Here is a 15983-nt window from a genome sequence, read left to right on the forward strand (position 1 = left end):
GCCTTCACTGCCTCAGTTCTCTGTCAGAGATATTATTACATGAGAGCCATTTAAGAGTGACTCTGTTTATCTCTGTAGCTTGTAAGATGCTTGGGGCAGGATGTTATTTCCCAAGACACTTTTGCCCTGGTTTTGCCTTCCCTGTTAGTTCCACTGTCTTCTCCATCCCAGCTGGCAATGAGCATGCTTCGAGGATGTCTCTTTCAGTGGTAAAACTGTCAGTATTTTAATTTATATTAAGATTTGTCCATAATAATTGGTCTTCTCGGCCTCTCTTTTCCATCTGGAATGATATAATAATGGGATAATATTGCTTTCTTACCTTAACAGATTTTTTGGAAAAATAACTTTCTGTGCTTGTGATAGTGTGTCTCCAACTTCCTTCCTCATGACCCCAGCCTGGCCTTGGGGGTGGGGGGAGGACACATGCCACAGAAATACCATAGATGGAGCTTGTTACTATTTATGCATAGTGGGTGCAGCACAGTGGGACCTTAATTCTCTGGTGAAGACAATTGTATTGTAAAGTTAAGGAAAATATAGGTTTCCTTTAACCCTACCGAACCCCTTGGTTTAAGCACTATTAGTCTGGAATAAGGTGGTGGTAGGGTTGATCTCAAGTACTTAGATTCCCAGTCCTTTTTTTAACCCTATCTTAATTTCTACCCGCTTATTAGAATAAGAAGCTGTGACAGGCTCTTAATATTTTTTTTTCCCAAGAGGTTTGAAGGGATATTGACAATATGACTTGTGAAAAGATTAGGCAAACCTGCTTTATATTTAAACAGTGAGGATCACAGCTTTGGATAAGTCTTCACCCCTGGGTATGTGAACACCTGAATGTGTAAGAAACTGTAAATGTGGTTTTGGTGATATATGAAAGTTGTAGTTTTTAGAAAAGAGATAGTAGTCTGAGAGCTTCTTCAGTAAAACATTGGAGAAAAGAGCCTGTTTTTCTTGTCATTTGGCATGTAAATATTGTAACTGATCTTTTTAGAAATACTTGATGACATATATACACATGCACACATGTTTCTTCTTTAATTAGATTGATAGGTTGTGAAATGTGTTGATTTGAAGTAGATTATTCTCTATTGAAGCACTGCTGTGCTTTTCCACTTGGGTGAAGCACTGGGATTTAGGAAGTAAAATAGGTCAGTTGCTTGACCTGATCATTGCTTTGCCTTTCTCAGTTACCCTTCCTGAGAAGGGTGCTAATTTTGGAGGCAGAACAGCTGTGAATTTAGTGAGACTCTAACATCTCTCAATTTATAGTCTAGCCTAGTCAGTAGAAGTGAGGAAAACCTAATTTACAACCAGATCTCTATGCAGTCTCTGAAATGCATATTGAGAGTAATTTTGGACAGATTTAGGCAACATTAGTTGGAAACAGCATCTGCTTTAAAAACTTTGTTTATAAGGTGTATGTTTGTGGTTTTCAGGAGTGTGACCACGGTACTCGGAGGCATTTCTAACAACCTATGAAGAGAACTACTCAGGTCCTGCTAATTAAAAAGCCCTGGAACCTGCAGATTGGCAGGGCTTCATTGTTCTGTGTGTTCCCCAAACTCCTTGGGCTATTTTGCAGCTAGTTTAAAATACCTTCAGTTATTTGCATATGATCTGAAGCTACACCTATCATTGTAAAGTCTGTGTCCTTTTTTGGGTGTCTGTTAAGAAAAAAAAAAAGGTTTTTTTCGTATCTTGCATTCAGCAACACAATGTAATGTATTAGAGCAATGAAACTGAATTTATCAATAAAGAAATGAGTTGTTTTAAGCTGGCTTATTAAGGGTTAATCTTTTCCAACTTAATCTTTACTGAAGCTTGCACAAAGAAAGCGCAGTCTGAACTACCCACTCGTCATCAAACCTACTCCCATGGTCGCTCAGCTTTTTTTCTGATGTCTTTGTGAATAACAGATAGTGGTTATTCACAAACAGGTTTTCAAACAATCTGTAGGTAGGTCAGTGATTTTTCAGGTTTCCTTTTATATGTTTGCACAAATTTCTAATGCAAACAGTAGCTGAACCAGGTCTCTAATTGTCATGGGAAACTACTGTTTATGAAAAGGAGTAATTGTAATATGTTATGCAAAACAGACACTCATAAAAAAAATAGATGCAGCCTTTGAGCATCTTTGTGGGTTAAAATAATAGGATTTGAATGAGTATTTTTCCTATAAGCACTTGCCTTAAACCTTTCTGGTTAAAAGGGTGGCAGGATTACAGCCCTAGCTAACTAAATATGAAATTAACAAGCCCAGAGAGTTCATTTTGGTAAACCATAGAATTACTCTGTGGCAAAAAGCCACAGATCCATTAAAAAAAAAAAAAAAGGCACGGAAATGTGGTTTTGCTGTCTGTCACGCTGTCTGCTATAACTGAAAAAACATATGTTGTTTTATGAGGTTTTTTTTTATTTGCAGTTTTGACCACACCACTTAGTTTCTTCATCAGATTGCTGCCAAGCCGAATTTACACCATTTTAAATTCATTTATTATTTTAAATTTAGTATTCATATGTGTATTGGTGATTTGGTTTATCAGATGATCTAGTGTCTGATTGCAAAGACAGGCCAAAGCTTGCAACTAAACAGTTCTTGGTGCTAGCTGAGAAGTGAAAAGGTTATTATAGGGTGACTGCAGTACAACTTGGTTGCAGGGTAGTGGAAGATGTGAAACAGAAGGCCTTCCCATGCCAAGAGAAGTGTCTTGGTGTATGTCACAAGATGAGTAGCTTGCCAAGAGTGCTGCTATGCAGTTTGCTCTTTTGACCCTGTTCTTGTCTTCTAGTTTAGAAGAGGAAGGTACTAAGTGTTCATAAAAAGTCTCACTACTAGAGTTTTGGGTGTCTTAGACTGTAGCTTCCAGTATCCTTTAAGCTGACAAAAGATGCCTTGATGTTGAAAGGATTGATTTTTTTACATCCTTTCTGTATGATTAATTAGGTCCAAGAATGGTATTTATATTAAAAATAACTGTGAGGGAGGCGTTAATTTGGCTAAGTGCCTTGCCTGGTGAACCTCGTAGCCACACACGTGCTGTTAGCATAAGAGTGGGGTGAAGAGGAGTAGCTGGGCAAGGGGACAGCCTCCTCAGGGGCTGTGCCAGCTTTCAAGACAGTTCGAAGTGTGTGTGGAACTACAGCAAGAATTGTACAGCAAGAACTACAGAAAGATGCTCTAGAGGCACTATAATTGCTGGGAGCACAATTCTTATTTCTGATCCATCGGGTTTTCTAACAGAATGCATTGGAGAAACCTTATGAAGGCATCCTTTTTGAGTAGTGCCTTTTATGATAACAATGTATGTCAATGGAACGATGTGTTGATTTCATTATCACACAGTGGTTAGTCACATTTTATAGGACTGATTATTAGCTCCTTTCCATTTCTTCACATTTTACCTGCTGTATATATTCCAGATCTGTTACTTGAAGTCAATTATTTGCAGTACAATGCAGTACACACTTAGCTTATAGGTGTGTCTTGAGAATTTGTTTGAAATCAATGCAGTTCATAGTATCTCTCCACCCAGAGCGTGATTTCTCAGGGGGTTACTACACTGAAAAAGTTTTCATGAAATGTATGTAACACGTATTTCTCAGACGAATTCTGCTTTGCTCCATGTTCTACTTTTTATGGCATTTTTTTTTAAACTTTGTAAGTAATTTCTTTAAAAAGTTTATTTTCAATTAAAATCCCCCTTGGATGATATTTGAAAACTTCAGTAATGCTGATGTAGTTTAACGAAAAACATCATTTAGTGTCACTTTCCTCTGAGTCTGTCTTGGTGGGAGTTTTGCTGGGAGAATGCCATTCAATTGAATTGAACATCAAGGTATGCTTAGTCTATCCAGCTGTCTTGGACAACTTAATTTCCTGAATATATTTCAGCATTCATGTCTTACAAATGTCTTATGATTTGCTTTGCAAATATATCTTCTTAAGAAGGTTAAAAAGCAAATCATAAGCCGACTGATTATTTTAGATGTACTTAACTAGTGAAACTACCACTTGTTAAATATTCACATTTTGAAAGATAAAATGACCTGATTCTTTCCTTGTCCTCCTCCACTTAAAGGCAAAAATGGTAGGTGCTGCTGAAGCCAAGTTACAGAAATGCTGAAATCCAAATAGAATTATTTTCAGCAGGGGTATTTATGATTCACAGTGACTGAGATTATGAGCCATGACAATTTATATCAATATTTTCTCCTCAATAGGATTCAAAGATATAGACTGTTTTTTTTTGTTGGTTGCTTAAGAGCAGCATTCTGCTACATAAAGAATCATTTCCTGTTGAGCTAATAGTCACTGAGCATGTTTTACTTGAAAAATATGAATATGAATCAGTATCATCTGAGTGGTGGTAGGGATATATGCAATACTGGGACTTCTGGTATTTTATTTTTGAATAAATATGCTTTGTTTCTCACCTCCAGTATATTTTCCTACTTAACTGAGTTTACTCTGTGCTAGAGAAAAGGGATTGGCATCCTCTCACCATAAGCAATACTGTGCAAGGCCCATCTAGCTTACCCATTCTTACAATGCTACAGTGGAAACTCCCAGCTGGTACTTCAGCAGAAATCTGGTAGCAACCTCTTAAAACATGAAGAAGTCATCAGTCAGCATCTCAAGTCTAAACTTCATTTTATGTTTAGAGTTAAAGAAAGTGTCTTCTGCTCACATACTTGTAGCACTATAGACAAATTCCATATGTTTTTTCTTGTTTTTTTTTTTTTATGTTTTCTAAGTGAGAAGAGATAAATATGTTTTAAATAAAATCCAACTTTGAGATAGTCATTTGATTCCAGAAACTAGGTTTTTACTTAAAAGAAAAATCACAAAAGAGTTAAAAGATATTGTATTTTTGCTTGATTACAAAAAGCTCAAGATGTAACATGCTTTATTTGAATATATGTCACTGCAAGGATCTGAAGTTGGCCCCTGATTATAGCATTGCAATAAAATCCACTGCATAATTCTTTCATCATTTTTTTTCTAGGATTTTTTTTTTAATTATTATTGTTATATTGCTGTGTAGCATGTTAAAAGCTGCAAGATTTTTACTTATCAAGTTACATCAGATACGGAAACATGTTACCATAGTGCATAGGAATCATGTCCACATATTGTTCATTTTCATAATGCAAGAGAAAAATGCAGCAGAGAGGAGGTGCTTGTTTCCCTTGCATATTTCAAGAAAAAGTGGTCTAAATATGTGTGTTTTGCTTGATCTCTTAATTAATTGATAGCTACCCACCACATCGTGTAAAGCATGTTGGTTTGAAAATTAAATATGACATGTTTTTTAAACAGTGCAGGAATTCTTGTCACTAGACCTAACAAATCTACTAAATAAGTTAGTTTGCTGATTCGTAGTATTTTTGTGTCTTTAAAAAATATGTATGGTAAAACGTAATTATCAATGAATCCAATAGGTTATGGGCCCCACCTCTCCACCTCCACGTCTGATTTGCAGGCTTGAGGCTCATGAGGTCACTAAACCAGAAGTAGAATAAAAATAATAGTGTTGTTGATTCCTGACCTTCAGATCAATCTGGAAGAAGATAAATTGAGTTCACTAGTCACATTGCTTTTTCTGTTTTTATGGGGGACTTTTGGTTGCCGCTTATGTAAGTTTATTGATTACTTTTACCTAGCTCTCTAAAAGCTGGAATGACACTTGCTAGAGAACCTACAGTTTTTTTTTTTTTTTTTTTTTTTTTTTTGTCTGGAGAAGAGCAAAATACAGTGTGATAATATTGGTTGCAGTGTTTTTTGCAAGCTTCAAGATGGAGACACTTTGACCTTGTACATGCAATTGAAGTCTGGCACAATCTTCATCTTTCTAAACCTTGATAATATACAATTTCTCAGTGATTAATGTTTGGAGCAATATGTAAGCCCTGTAACTGTAATACAGAGAATGGATGCATGATAATGGGCTTGTAACCATCTTGGAATCTTAAGTTTTGTGAATTTGTAAATGAAAATTTAACTGCCAGTGGGAATTAGAAGTGACAGTTTGGCCCTACCATGCATATTATGCGGGGAAAATATTTTTTAGAGTTTATTTTCTGGTAACATTTAAGAAGAGCATCACTGCCACTTTTCCAAAATACTATATACGTGTATTTTTAAAATATGATTTCTTCTAGATCTCAACTGCTAGAGACTTTCAGCTGTTGTTGAAATGTAGGGTTTCTTTTTTTGTCCAAAAGGTAATACATATCATTTTACATATCATATCAAAGTAAATACATACATATCAAGGTAAATGCAAGTGTACTGAGAATAGTTTCTGACTCTATCACCATTTCTTGCTTCTTTACAATGCATATTGTATAGATTGAAACTCTTAATTTGCAGTATTTCTCTTTGGCTATTGTTACGTCTGTCACCAAATACCATATTATGACCCTCTGGGGTAAATAAATAGGGGGCCTATTTTAGCTAATTAAATTTAAACTGGATATTTTATGGCATGTTTATTGTACAGTAGAAACACTATATATGTATAGTTGTAAGGTTGAGTTCAAATTGACCCATTTTGTCATTTCCACAGAACAACTATGGTCAGAGACTTTAGTGGGAAATGCGAGAGGAAAAATCAAGTAGTAAGAAAGAAATGGTTGTGCATGTATAGCTGCATTTTAGTTTACGTGGGATGTGAAATTCTGACTTAAGTGCAGTTACAAGACAGAAGCAAAAAAGTGAGCTCAAAGCTGGAGCTGCCATACTGTGACACCACAATTTTATATGCTTCCCCCCACCTCACACCCTTTCTTTGGAAAGCCAGATTTCTGCAGTTCATAGAGAGAGATGGAAACTACTCATTCCTATGAGGCTGTATTTCACAAAATATGTGTTACCATGAAATGTGTTGAGGGTTGCTGGTAAGTGACAGACAGTAGTTAGGTGGACTATGGAGCTGTTCTTATGGTTCTCTGATATCTCTTGGCAATGTCCCCCTCTTCCTTGTTTTTGACTGCTTTTTGAGCAAGTGTTTCCTGCTATAATAGTGAAAGGCAAATTGAAGCCAGTTTCTGCCATTTTAAATTCCATTTGCAGCCCTTCTTCCAGATGATCAATATGCTTGTGGATATGTAAGTAGTATAAGGCATAACCTGGTGGAGCTGGAAGAGTGGAGGGTGTACGTAAGTGTCCAGACTGTACATTGCTATGTCCCTACTTGCAGACAGTAGTAGATATTTTTAGAAGTGTTGACTTCATAAAGTGACAATCTAGAAATGTGTTTATATATCACCTTATTAGATTTGCTTTTTATTGTCTTAATCATGAATGACACAGATGATTCAGTATATATCTTTTCTTGCCCAAATGATTTTCATATGGTTCTTAAGACCTTAAATAAAAGCCTCGTCTCACTCGTTGACTTCAGCAGCCCACAGGTCAGGATGTGCATTAGCAAATTAATTCTTAAAATTCTGCCGTTTCAACTTATTGCCTGTGTTGCTGTCTGCAGCATTTTATGCAAAATAACCCTCTAAATTAATGTATAAAAGGATGAGTATCAAGTTTACAGTACGTACTGAATTTAACTAGGATGTTTATAAAGGATGTTGATAGGAAAGTGAGTTGGAGAAGGTATCTGTGTTTATTTGACAGTCTCATGGCCACATTTCATTCAGTTCTCCTGTAAAAATTGAATCCATTCAACTTGAGCAATTGGTTTATTGAAGAAACTGTTTTCTCACTGGAAACTTTTTTGCCTTTCTTTCCTAGCAAGACTAGATTCTTTGTGGCTTAGTTTTGAAGTAGCATTTTGCTATGTCTGAAAATAAATTTTATATTCAAGGCTTGCAATATTTTCTCCAGTTTTGTAGAGCTGGAGTAAGTACTTCATGAAAACAGTCTGTGATTAAAACAAAAACCATTCTTCTTTATGAAAGAAGAGTTAATTTTCTGTGAATAGTAAGATTGTTTTTTTTTGCTTGTTTTATTCAGAATTGCAGTGTGTCTCATACAGTGTAGCAATCTTTTATTCTCACTAATTTGGGAAATGCTGTTTAGATAATATGGGTGTGTACATGTGTTCTTGGTAAGCACTTAATAAACTAGATTGATCTTTTCGGTAAAGGCTGCATTGTGTAAAACAAATTAAACCTGAAATAACAGTTGTTTCAGATTATTTTTCTGAAAGTGTAATTACATATATTTTTTCCTACTGCCTTCTGAAATGGGTTTCCCAATAGTATTTTATTATTCTGTTTTATTTCAATAATACATATATAGCAGTTTTGTTTCCATTCCACTGATAGACCTACAGCCTCCAGTGGTAATTCTTTACCAGCAATTTTTATAATTATAATAACTATATAACTTTATGAAATATAGTGGAAATATATTCCTAAAGTTTATGTACTATAAATAAAATCCCAATTTTGCTTTTTCTCTGCTAAAAAATGACTGCAAATGGAGATTTTAAAGCAAGAAATCGTTTCTGAATTCTATATCTGTTAGAAAAATTCTGAGTTTTAATATCTGAAGTTTATATGACTCTTTCTTTTGTTTTCAACCCCATTTTTGCTAAGAATTGAGACATATGCTAAAATACTTATCAAAGCACTTTAAACATGTTTTACTGTGTGTTTAACTCCAGTTTTAGGAGTGTGCAGCAAGGGTAAATTAAATTAATCTCCTAAGTGACATTTTCAAAAGGATTTAGGAGTCTGATAGTCTGTCCGCATGCTCTCCCGTACATCCTCAGTGCGGTAGTTGCTCTGCGTTAGTTGCCTCAGGACCAGCCAGTGCTGGTAGTGTGTTTCGGGGCTGGGAACTTCGGTCTAGCCTTGCTCTCAGGCTTGTCTTTTAAAAATGTTTCAAAAATATCTGGTTGTTATAGGCACTTTCTTCCTACCCCATTGGATGCATTTTTAAGCGTCAGATTTTTAAAATTACTTATATGCCTATTTAGATAATTAAATACCATTTAAACATTGTTCCCTAATTGCTTTGGTCAATAACACTGTTAGCTAAATCATTGACTTAAGCAGTTGCTCTTGTGTTTTATTATTGCCTCCTTATATGCATAACAAAACGTAACAGAGGACTTATTAAAATTGTAGTTGATAAATATTTACTATTTTTTTTAACAACCATGTAAATGGTTATGAAAAGAGCTGAATGTTAAAATAGTATCTTTTGTAGGTGTATCCCAAAGGATGCAGGCAATAAAAGCCTATATTAGATAAGATAAATAGTAAGACAATTCCAGCTTAGGCTTTTGCTACCTGTCTCTCCCTGATTGTTTCTGGGTGAATGTTGATGAATTTTTATGCAAAACCAAACATCTTTTGTATTTATGGAAAGGAGAGTAATAGAAGTGTCGATGTTTGTTAACATATTTGACAAACTGTGGCAGCCAAAGCTATCCTTTTCATATTTTAGCATGAACAATTGCCCTTTTATTGGGTCATTAATGCTATTTCAGAGCATCATACTGCATCCATAGGCAATAATTTAGCAGCTGTTTATCAGGAGCTTTCATAAAGCTTTGAATAGTGTTATAACATTCAGTAACCCTAACAACAGTATTTCAGAACCTGTGCTGGTTTAAATGGGATATCTGTGGATGTAGTTGTTCAGGGATGCATGACCCACATAACCTATAAATTTGATTGGAAGTTACAGTGCTGGCATAGGCTGATGGATAGCAGATTAGGGCCCTGATTAACCATGTGATTCACAGGCTGGGAATATATTGTCCTAAGAATGATTCATCAGATGCAATCAGAATTTCAAGTGGTCAGATGAAATTCAAATGTGCTGCGAGCTGTTTTTTTTTTTTTTTTTTTTTTTACTTTCTACTTTTTTTTTTCCCTTCTTGTGCTTTTCTTCTTAGGTTGCCCTCTGTTATTTACTGATTTCTTTTATTTCCAAAGCTGAAAAATACTTCTTTGATGAATCTGCTCCTGAGCCTAGAGCTGTCTGTCTGTTATTCATCAGAAAGCAGGTCGCAGTTCAGTGAGCAGAAGAAAAGATTTTAATAGAAGCTGTGCCAAGGGCTGTAATGCATCATTTTAGGGCCCTAATTACATTACAATGACAAATATCAATGGTGACAACGGCAATAACCTACATCCTTTAATGGCTATGCTGGAAAAGGAGTTTGGGCTCTGCGCCATTAGATTAGACTCGGTTTCAAAACATAGGCCATTAGAAGTGTGTGTCCACAGCATTATTGGCCAATAACTGAAGCCCAGTGGAAAGGCCTGTAAATAAATGATGCCTCTCAAAAGCTTGGTCCCATGAGATAAAAGAGGCAAAATTAGATGATCATTGAAGTAGCAGTGTTTCCGAGGCAACTTTAGCTTTCAATGTGAGGAATTGGCTGCCTGATTTTATGAAATCATGCTTTTTCTTCTCCTGCCAACTAGATTGATCCTGAAATCCTTATTGGCATGACATCTAAATAAAAAGATCTTAAACTAGTTTTTGAATGTAGGTTTCAAAACAAAAAATAAAATATGTTTTCTACATTGATGTAAATTTTTTTTATTTGGCGTGTTATGTGAAGAAGAATGGAGTAGAGTTTTCAGGCTTGGTCTAATGACAGTAAGAAGAGACCTCCTGAGATGTTAACCTATATCAGAGTTTCACCTTCAGGCTTTAGGATGGCCTAGCAAGAAGTTTGTGCTAAGCTAGTGTCAGATTGATTTAATCATACTTGGTAATAAAAATTAAACATGTTGCTATTGTATTATTCCCTAAAGTTCATTGCAGAAAATATTTCCATGTCAAGCAATTCCATGAAAATATCTGGTTTAAGACGGTTTTCGTTTGGTTACTATATTCCACAAAAACACGTAGAATGTGCCTTTTAGTTATTGAGCTGTTATGTTGTGGGGTCATTAATTTAATACCTAATACTGACTGAGGTTATGAGGGAAACATTCTAGTATCACAGAATTTTGTTAACTGTTAAATTTTGTACTACTAGTAATGTTCATTGCAGAGAGTATTCCCAGTGCAAGATTGTCAATATCCTCAGGCAGTCCTAACACCAAACAATTTATCACATAATAGGATTCTTAAACTAATAAACATTCACTTAAAGCTGCTTTTTACCTTTTGTGTTTAGCTACCCAACTAGATAGGGAGAATCAGAAGACTTCTGTGTTTTAGTTGCATAGCTTTCTTTTCCAGGTTTCTCTGCTGTGTAGAAAGGCATTCTGAATTCTCAATTCAGGTTAGTCTTTTTCTCTCTCTGCTCAGTCTTACAGACTGACACACATATTGTGTGGACATAGAGCTTCACCATGCTAAATTCCTACTGATAGTTAAAAAAACAAATTCCTTAGTATGAAATTATTATTCAGAGAAATTATTTCTATGAAAATTTACAGGAAATATGCAAATTCCCCTTAACATTTTGCAAGCTGTTTGGACATCTCATTTCAGACCCCAAAACAGAGTTTCCTTCTGCTACTTGAGTTCTGTGGAGGTGCAGCTTCTCTCTGGAGTATCAGAGTGGTTGCTGCCTGTAAGAAGAGTTGACTTTTTTTTTTTTTTTGAGTAGCTCATTGTCCTGCCTGTAGTCTTCAAAATCTGTTCTGTGAATACAGAGACAGTAGACCCCTATGATCATGTTCTGAGGATGTCTGATTGCAATTGCCAGGCCAAGGGACGGTGGCTTAATAAATTAATGAAGTAGTGGATAGTGTGTCCTTTCTGAAGCATCTTTAGTTCAGCAAGACCATAGAGACAAGTTATTCATAAAGCAGAGCTGTTCACATTCTTCCTAGCATTGGTATATATACACAGCCTCCCCCTTTTGCCTTCCTGTTGACTGTCTTCTCCAGCAATAGGCAGCACATGTCTCAATCCTGTTGACCCTCTACAGTCTGTCAGTTAAGCATAGCCACTCAGTCAAACTGTTGTCTTCTTTTTGACTGCTTGTTAGCTGTGGCAGAGTCAAGCTGCTGCACTGTAGAAATCTGCTTTGTGGAATGTGAAGTGTCCTGCTCTGGCAATATTTTGGTTTACTGCTCATCAGATGAGTTGGTCCTGGCTGCTCAGGCAGCTGGACGTTAGAATGGTGGGTAACACTTCTTGTTGCTTTCCTCGTTACTTCTGTTTCTATTGACCAGACCTTGGAGTCATTTTGTTTTGCCTCTGCAAAGTGATTGTAGTCCCTGAAATTACTGTAAAATTTATCAAAGTGTAGTAGAGTTGGAGGTGACAAAATAGAACTGTACGTGCAGCTGCTAAGCTAAGAATATATGTTTGTTTTTGGGCGTTATTTTGGACGTTCTTTTAAAAAGAAATAGTTTTAACACATAGTTCTGAATAGCAAGTTTTTTTATTTTTTTTTCTGACTGCCTTAGTGGGCTCCCTTGCAACTGTCTAAGAAATGCTGCTGAGGGATGTCTCAGCATCTCTTGAAGCCATTAGCAAGCTCTTTTTCTTCTCTGTACACTGCATAAGAGCTGGGTGCTATTTCGATCGGTTCATTTTTCTGCGTACAACATGAAAAGACTTTCGCTGTTTTGTATTCCTGTGGGATTGATACCCAAAGGTTATTAAAGTTGTATAACTGTTCATATTCCATCACCTGTTTTCAGTTGCTTGTCAGTTTTTTGGAACCCACTTTTAAGCTTGACATTTCCCATGCTCAGAATCTGCCTGAAGTAAATTCTATATAAATATTGAATAAAAATGTTTCAAAAACTTTTTCACTTCTAAGAGGATCAGGGAAATGTCCTTGTTTTGGAGGGGATGGGCATGATTAAAAAAAAAGGCAAAAAGGCACTCTTACCATAGCTAAAATGTAGCATTGAATGTTGAAATTCAGTATGAACATAATCTTTAATTGAGGAGAAATGCCTTAAAGTATTTTCAGTGCATTTGTTTTATTGACTAAGTTGTGTTTTAGCAGAACTGGAACTGGCCTTGATGGAGGAATTGGTGAAATTGTGGAGTTCTGATAGGGGTCCGATAAGACAGTCGCTTCTGGCCTTAAACATATGAATTGCAAGCTTTTTACAACTGTGCTTTATGTAGTTACCTTGCACTTTATGCAAGTTTTATTCTGACTTCCTCAGTAGTGCAGTAAAGGTATCCAAGATAACAGTTATGGTGAAAAGTGGTCTCGTATTGGGCATGGACTGAGGCAAAGGCACACCAGGAGACCTTAGTTGCTGCTCCTATACAGCAGTGGCTATATAGGAGTTGGGTAAGCTTGCTATGTGTGTTTTAAAGATAGGTGGGAGGAGGGGTTTGTGGCAGAGGAAAGCATGATGTGTCTTTTATTATTAAAGATGTTCTGTGAAAGATGCATCTTTATATGATTTATCCAGAACTGAAGATGGGTAAAGGGTGTGTTAAATTGTGGAGCAAAGGGCACTCTGCTCAAATAAGCAGGCACTTTGGAGTTTTCTCTTTGCTTCGAAAAGCCTTGAAGAGTAAGATGTGTAGTTTCCTCTTTGGTTTTAAGACTCTTGAGAGATTCCTTTAAAAAACAGTATCATGGCTGAGACACCAAATTCAGAATTGCTTAAATTGCTAAAATACTTAAAATGCTCAGACAGCTGCAATTCAGGTTCCTTGAAGCTTTGTATCACATTACAGTCTACAATTCCATAATCAAATATTGTTTCTGAAATAATGCAATATTAGGTCATGCAACCTCTCCTGCGGAAGCTTAGATGCACATCTTAGAGCTCTCTGTACTGCTTTATATAACAAACAGTTCATAAATCTCAGTATAAAGTAGTGTAGTATATGCTGTTTATTTAAAAGGGTATTTAAGTTTTACAGTGCAGACTGTCTGATATAGACATAGTTAGACCTTGGAAATTAGCAGGTAATTTAGCATTGTAGTGAACTGAATTTGTTTCCAAGTATCATTTAAGGTATCTGTGCTGTTGAATAAACTGAAAGTGTATAGTAGGTGAATGATGAAAATATATTAAAATGCATTATTTTAATGAAACAGGAGCTTACATAAAGAGTCAGGACCAGCGAGGAGGTACTTGGACAGTGTAACATTGAAATTGCTCTCTAAGTAGCCTGCAGGGGCTTAAATGGATTTCAAAGAAATCAAGAAATTGTATTGTTTGCAAAAGTATTATGTGTGTTAGCTCAAGTGTATCGCAGTACACACGAGGGGGCAGAGCAAGTTTCACTGTACCCTTAGCTCTAGTGTACCATGTCTTCTGGTTACATAGATGTGTAGCTGTAATATTTTTTGAACACAGATTTATTGTATATGTAGCGCTCTCCTTTTTACTGCCTTTCTGAGTCTTTCCGTTGTATGTTTCTAGAAGTTTGTTATTTAAAAGACTATGTAGCAAAAAATTATTTTAAAGACTATGTAGCAAAAAATGCTGGAAAGGTGGTGGATGCAAGAAGGAAGCCTAAATTACATTACACAAGTGTATACATCTTTGTCATACATTTAGTGACCTCACAGAAAGAACATTCCATCTTACTATAAAATCACTCAGGTTACTCTAACTGACTGAAGTCATAATTTATTGTAAGAAAGTATGTGTGGCTGTAAATATTTTGCCTCTGGAGCTATATTTTTTGTGTTATCTATCCAAATGACTTCAATCTCTGTTGAGATTTACAGATGAAAAATACAGAATAAGAATTGATTTGCAATATAAAATTAAAAAGTTATTTGTTGGCAACTCATCACACCTGCAATGTGAAAGTAGCTAGTATTAAGCTTGCATTAGATACTAGCAAAATATTATAAAAAGGTGCTTTTTTCTTCTCTCTAAAATATGTGGTAAAATGATTAAGTCATATTGCAAATTGTGTTGCTAATGGTCTCATAATCGACAGCGTTAGTATGGAAGTTATTCCTTTAGTTGTTCCATTTGCTTGCGCTTACACTGTTGTAATGAAATGGTCCTTCTTTCCGTTGTGAGAGAAAATTTAGTGTGGTAGCCAGTATCCTTTTTTTGTTGTTGTTGTTGTTGTTCTCATTACATCTTCTGAAGACTTTGAGAAGTATAATTGTGTTTGATTTCATAAGGAAAATGAACTTTTCTTTGTGTTGCATGGAACTTCTAAGCTATATTTTCATAAGAAAACCTTTTTAGCCAGAAATGATTAACAGTAGCTGTAATGTTTGGTTGAGTAGCTCTCCAAATGCTTCTATTATTTTTTTTATAATCTATCCTGACCAGAGGATGACCGGAGAAGAGAACACAACAAATGTGTGTTCTGTGTTCATGGGTGACAATCATATCTGAGAATTTATGTAATTATACTTTTTTCCTTCTTGTCACTTGCAGGCAGAAATCGTCAAGAGGCTGAATGCTATATGTGCACAAGTCATTCCCTTCCTGTCTCAAGAGGTAAGGTAGTAGTTTGTACTGGTACTCATCTAAACGCTTTTCTTATCACCCCTGTTACAAAAGTGGGACTATGTATTGAAATTGTTTCCTTATGAATCTCTTGGTGCTTGTGGATGGCTCTCCATGTACTGCTCTCACTGTAGCCTCATTATGTTCTCCAGGTCCACTGTAATATCATTTAAGTATTTTTATGTAATGGAACACACGTTGTAATGTGCTAAGCAAAATGTTAGTTTTTTCAGTATTTTGCTCTCATGTGCAAAAACAGTGTTCAGAATTATGTCTTATCAATGTGGAATTAGAGGATAGCTTGTAGAAATGCTAGAAAGGGATGATTTGTTCTATGTTCTTGGCAGTGGGCTTTAAAATTCAGGAGAAACTTCTGTGTTATCTTGTTGAACCGTAATGCTCAACATAATAGACATACTAATGCAGCCCATTTTTCCCACCTCTTTTTCCCCTATCTCCATCTCAGATTGCATACTACCTTAACTCATTTTAAACTTCCTGTGTATTTGGGGAATATAGACAGAAGATTAAAGCTTGCTATGGGCTAATTTCTCTACACATTCATTTTTTAAAAAATTATCATTTTGGATATTATCCTGAGAGCACTGTAGATGCTTTGAGGGATCTAG

General features: G+C 35.8%; 1 protein-coding gene across 2 annotated transcripts in view; it reads left to right on the forward strand.

Moving 5' to 3' along the window:
* Window positions 1–15983, forward strand: part of LOC104577810 (TLE family member 4, transcriptional corepressor) — a 98164-nt gene that overhangs the window by 16047 nt on the left and 66134 nt on the right. For both annotated transcript variants that reach the window (XM_088537464.1, XM_088537465.1), the window contains exon 5: window positions 15283–15345. In XM_088537464.1, the coding sequence (XP_088393590.1) occupies window positions 15283–15345 (63 nt within the window). The remainder of the gene's footprint in view (window positions 1–15282; window positions 15346–15983) is intronic.

This window comes from Tinamus guttatus, unplaced genomic scaffold, assembly GCF_059628265.1.
Source record: "Tinamus guttatus ecotype Peru unplaced genomic scaffold, ASM5962826v1 Tinamus_guttatus_pri_ptg000778l, whole genome shotgun sequence".
NCBI lineage: Eukaryota > Metazoa > Chordata > Aves > Tinamiformes > Tinamidae > Tinamus > Tinamus guttatus.